We start from the raw sequence: 4295 nt of genomic DNA on the forward strand, positions 1-4295 counted from the left end.
CGCACTTGTCCTAAGACGCTGGAGACCCCCACTTCCAGCTTCCCCCAAACAAGAAAGAAAGAGCTAACCAAGGCTCATCTCTGTTAGCATGTCCCCACGGAACCCGCACAGAGAAACTTCCCGATACCGCCGACGGTCTCCACGCTCTGCTACCACCGCAAGCCCCCTCCTGCCACGCCACGCCACGACCCCGCAAGCGGGAAGAACGGGCAGCAGCCGAGGTGAGGGCAGAGGTGGCAGCTTCAGGCGCCGCAGTGCGCAGGCGCGCGCGCCTAATGCGCAGGCGCCGCCCAGAAGTGACTTCTCCAAAAAGTGTCTTAGTTCTCGGTCACCTGAGCTCGGGGCGACTCGGCTGCGGTAGGATTCTTGGATACCCGCCTTCCGCGGGTCCTGCCTGAAGACCCCGCCCTCTTCTCTTGCCTGTCGCTCCGCCACACCAAACCCTATAAGGGCCTGTCCTTTCCCTCCCGTCCTTTCCCAGTCGCGGGTCGGACCCGGCCGAGTCGGGCAGCCCAGGCGCGGTCCCTGACCATGGCGTCTCTCTTCAAGAAGAAAACCGTGGATGGTGAGTTCAGGCCGGGCCAAAGGGGCCCAGCTGTGCGTTTCCCTGGCGTGTTTTGGGGGCTTCCGGCCACGATTCTTTCAGCCGTCCCTGGGGGCGGGGCTGGATCAAGTGGCCCCACAGGTGACCGCCCTCGTGCGTCACTTCTCTGCTTCCCCATCTCTGCTGACTCGCCACACCTCAACCTCACCTGAGTAATTTGGCTGCTTCTCTCTGTTTAACACACATACACCACCTTTACCGCCCCCCCCCCACGTTTTTCCTTTAGCGAGACCTTGAGCATTTCGAGGAGACAGGATGCGGCTGACCCTTGAGTGTCATTAGACGTGATTTGATGAATTTCTTGTTGGTTTCATCTGTTGGTTTGTTGCTCCTTTAGTTCGGAGCTGTACTACTTAAGGAGTACAAACAGGAAAACTGTATGCAGCTGGAGGAGGGGATAACAGGCTCCAGTACAAAATGAACCTGGGTCTGGGTCGGCTTCCCTTAAGAATATCCTGTCAATAGAGATGTGAAACAACTGCTTCTTTACGGACTCCAGGAAAAATATATAAGAAACCTAAGGGAAGTGCCTTGGGTTTAGTTTTCATAATGTATTTTTCCTTCCCTGTGATTATCTTTTGCTATCTGAAGTAAGAGATGTAGTATGTATTATCTGCATAGAAGTTTACATTTTTTACAATAACTTGCATTGTTTCAAACATTTAGCTCAATGTCATCTTAAGGGGAAAAAAAGGAGTGTATAAAAATACACAAATTGGTGTTTATAAGCAATTACTGTAATGTATATATAACACTGATTAATTACTCTTGATATTTTGATTGACTGCCACCAGGAATCAAATTCATTCAAGTTAATTAAAAATTGTGTTTCCTATTAGATGTTGAGTTTAGGTTGCTGTTGGTTCAACCAAAGAATCACTTCTTTGTAAGGGTCTAACCCTGCCACAAAAGGAGCAGTGGTAGCTAGACAGTGATTGGTACAAACAGGGTGCTGAGTCCAGACCTGGGGTAACTCCTTCATTCCTTTGTATTGACTGTTCCAGTGCCAGCAACATTATTTTGGGGAGGATAACAAAGACATCACTTTTATTTTGCCCCTCTACCCTTCACTTCAACACATAGTGTAATGTTAGGCCTAATTTAGTACACAGAATACATTTTTGCCTACCCTGAGTTGGTGGAAAAAAATTTTTTTTTGATTTGTGGACTTTCTATTAACTAAGAAGTACCATTTACAGTACCTAGAATACCTTTCAAGTTGGTATAGGATATAGTAGAATTATGTGAGATGGATTTTATTTGAGAATGCTGTCTAATCTTTAATGTGGCACTTTCTTCACTGTTTCAGTGCCAATATTGTGGTTTCCAGTTATTGTATAGTACTTGAGGGGGGAAAAGGTTTATTTTTTTGCTTCAGTTTTAAGTAGTGAGAATTTCCTAAACAGAGGAAAAGAGTTGTACCTTTGTTACTATGATGTTACAAATTATATTTTAAAAAACATCTTAACATTAAAGGCCAAACAGCTTTAATTGCTTAATATCTGTCAAATATCTTCAAAGACATAAAAATCAGTTCTATATTCTCATCACTGTGTTTCTTGGTGCTTTTGGCAGCCTAGTGACTATTGTACTTGAAGTATAGGACAGAATAAAAAAGAGAAAAAGTGAGGATGTGCAGTGAGGGTATTTGTATATTCATTTGCAGTTGCGTTAATTCATCCAAGAAATGATGTTTTTTGCTAAATAGATTTATTTGTGAAAAGAAAGTCTTACGGACTTTAGCTAGGAGCTATACTACTGATTTAAAGATCTATGTGTGAAATTTCTGAATGTAAATTTGGCTACCATGTATATTTACTATAACTACCAAACTGCATACTTTATTTTTTTTACATTATTATGTCAATTCAAATCATTTGATGACATTTTAATTATAGATTTGTACTTTCATTATTCTGATATAGAGCTTTATCGATGTTTTTACTCCTTGTTTTATTAAAAAGAAGGTGTTTTGTTTAGAAGGTGACAGCATTCTTCTTAGCAGTAATGAGGCTATATATTATGAAATGTAATGTATTTTTATGTATTTCTCCCAGATCCTCAGACTCGTTGATTATTGATCATAAGATCTTTTGCTATATGCCTTCTTTTTATCTGTTTCAGCAGTAATGAAATTCTGATATATAAGGGAAATATGTAACTGTACATAGATTTGGAGAATAATTGAATCTTTTTGTCTCTTTGGATTGGCTAGAAGAGTTGCATACTATATCATTAAAGACTACTGCACTTGTAAATTAAAAAGGGAGACAACATTACAGCACTTATTACTATTCAGAGTTATGTTTAATTCATTTTGACACAAAGATGAACAAGTCTCTGCAGTGTATACTTTGTTACAGAAATTAATGAGAATTGTACCTCAATGCCATAGAAGAAAAAGATTCCTTTGAATTTGAAATTACAATTGAATATTTGGTTTTCCTTTTACTGATTTATAAGGTATACACATATACATAGGGTAATGTGTTTACATTGTTTTGGTTTTTTTTCCTAGTGGACTAATGGTGACCTATTTATTGAAACTATGAACCTGTAAATCAGGATGCCATGAGGTTTTGTCATGAATTCATAACTAAATATGTCTTTTAAAAAGTGAAAAATTTTAAGCACTGTATAATTTTTGTCTGTTATCCTCAATAAAGGCAAATTTGAGGTCCTACTGTAAGCCAGCACTGTGGTAGCATTTGTATGCAGCATCTTATTTAATTCTCACAAAATTAGAAGATAGGTACTATTATCATCCTCACTCTGTAGGTGAGGAAATTGAGATATGAAGGACTAAGTAATTTGCCCAAGGTCACACAACTTAGTGGCAAAACTAGGACCTCATCCCCTGAGTATTATCATTGATAATATTTTCTTATTAGAGATCCAATGGCACAGTTTAATTTTGCCGTTCTTTCTAGTATATGGAATTCTCAACTTTTGGTAGATGCTATGTAATGGTAACCATTTATCTGTGAACTGGGCTCTTTTTCCCTTGTAATCAGTGGTAGAACTTTGATTTTGAATAGTAGTACTAGAAAAAACCCTCCTTTCCCTGATTCTCCCTTGACCCAGGTTTCTTAGCAAGTATTGTCCAGTCTCTTTGCTCTTCATGTAAACTTCTTGAAGGAGTAATGTTGTCTCCCATCTCTATCCCTTTATTTCTCAGACCACCCCCAATTCTACAGCACGTTTGCTTTACATCTTAAGCGATGAGATCTTACTGAGATCATCAATGACTCCTAGATTGGCAAAATGGCCATTTTTTTAGTGATCACCTCTTGGGCTTGTGTTTTGCATTTGATCCTAATAATTTTTTTTAAAGATTTTATTTATTTATTTGACAGAGAGAGAGACAGCCAGTGAGAGAGGGAACACAAACAGGGAGTGGGAGAGGAAGAGGCAGTCTCCCAACGGAGGAGCCTGATGTGGGGCTCGATCCCAGAACGCTGGGATCACACCCTGAGCTGAAGGCAGACGCTTAACGACTGAGCCACCCAGGCGCCTCTGATCCTCATAATTTCTTTATTGAAGTTCTCTTTTGGCTTCCATGAAACTTTAATATTTTCCTCAAATTCCTCTAACCACTCTTTTTCTTTCTCCTTTCAGGTTTTTCTTTTCTTTTTTTCCTTCATCTTTTCCTTCCTTCCTTCCTTCCTTCCTTCCTTCCTTCCTTCCTTCC

General features: G+C 40.2%; 1 protein-coding gene across 1 annotated transcript in view; it reads left to right on the plus strand.

The window, feature by feature from the left end:
• Positions 1-335: 335 nt before the first annotated feature.
• CHMP2B (charged multivesicular body protein 2B) overlaps positions 336-4295 on the plus strand; it is a 26447-nt gene continuing 22487 nt past the window's right edge. Inside the window, exon 1 of the mRNA XM_008704626.2 lies at positions 336-565. Coding sequence (XP_008702848.1) covers positions 532-565 — 34 coding nt within the window. The 5' untranslated portion in view covers positions 336-531. The remainder of the gene's footprint in view (positions 566-4295) is intronic.

Source organism: Ursus maritimus, unplaced genomic scaffold, assembly GCF_017311325.1.
Source record: "Ursus maritimus isolate PB19 unplaced genomic scaffold, ASM1731132v1 scaffold_4, whole genome shotgun sequence".
In the NCBI taxonomy this organism is placed as follows: domain Eukaryota; kingdom Metazoa; phylum Chordata; class Mammalia; order Carnivora; family Ursidae; genus Ursus; species Ursus maritimus.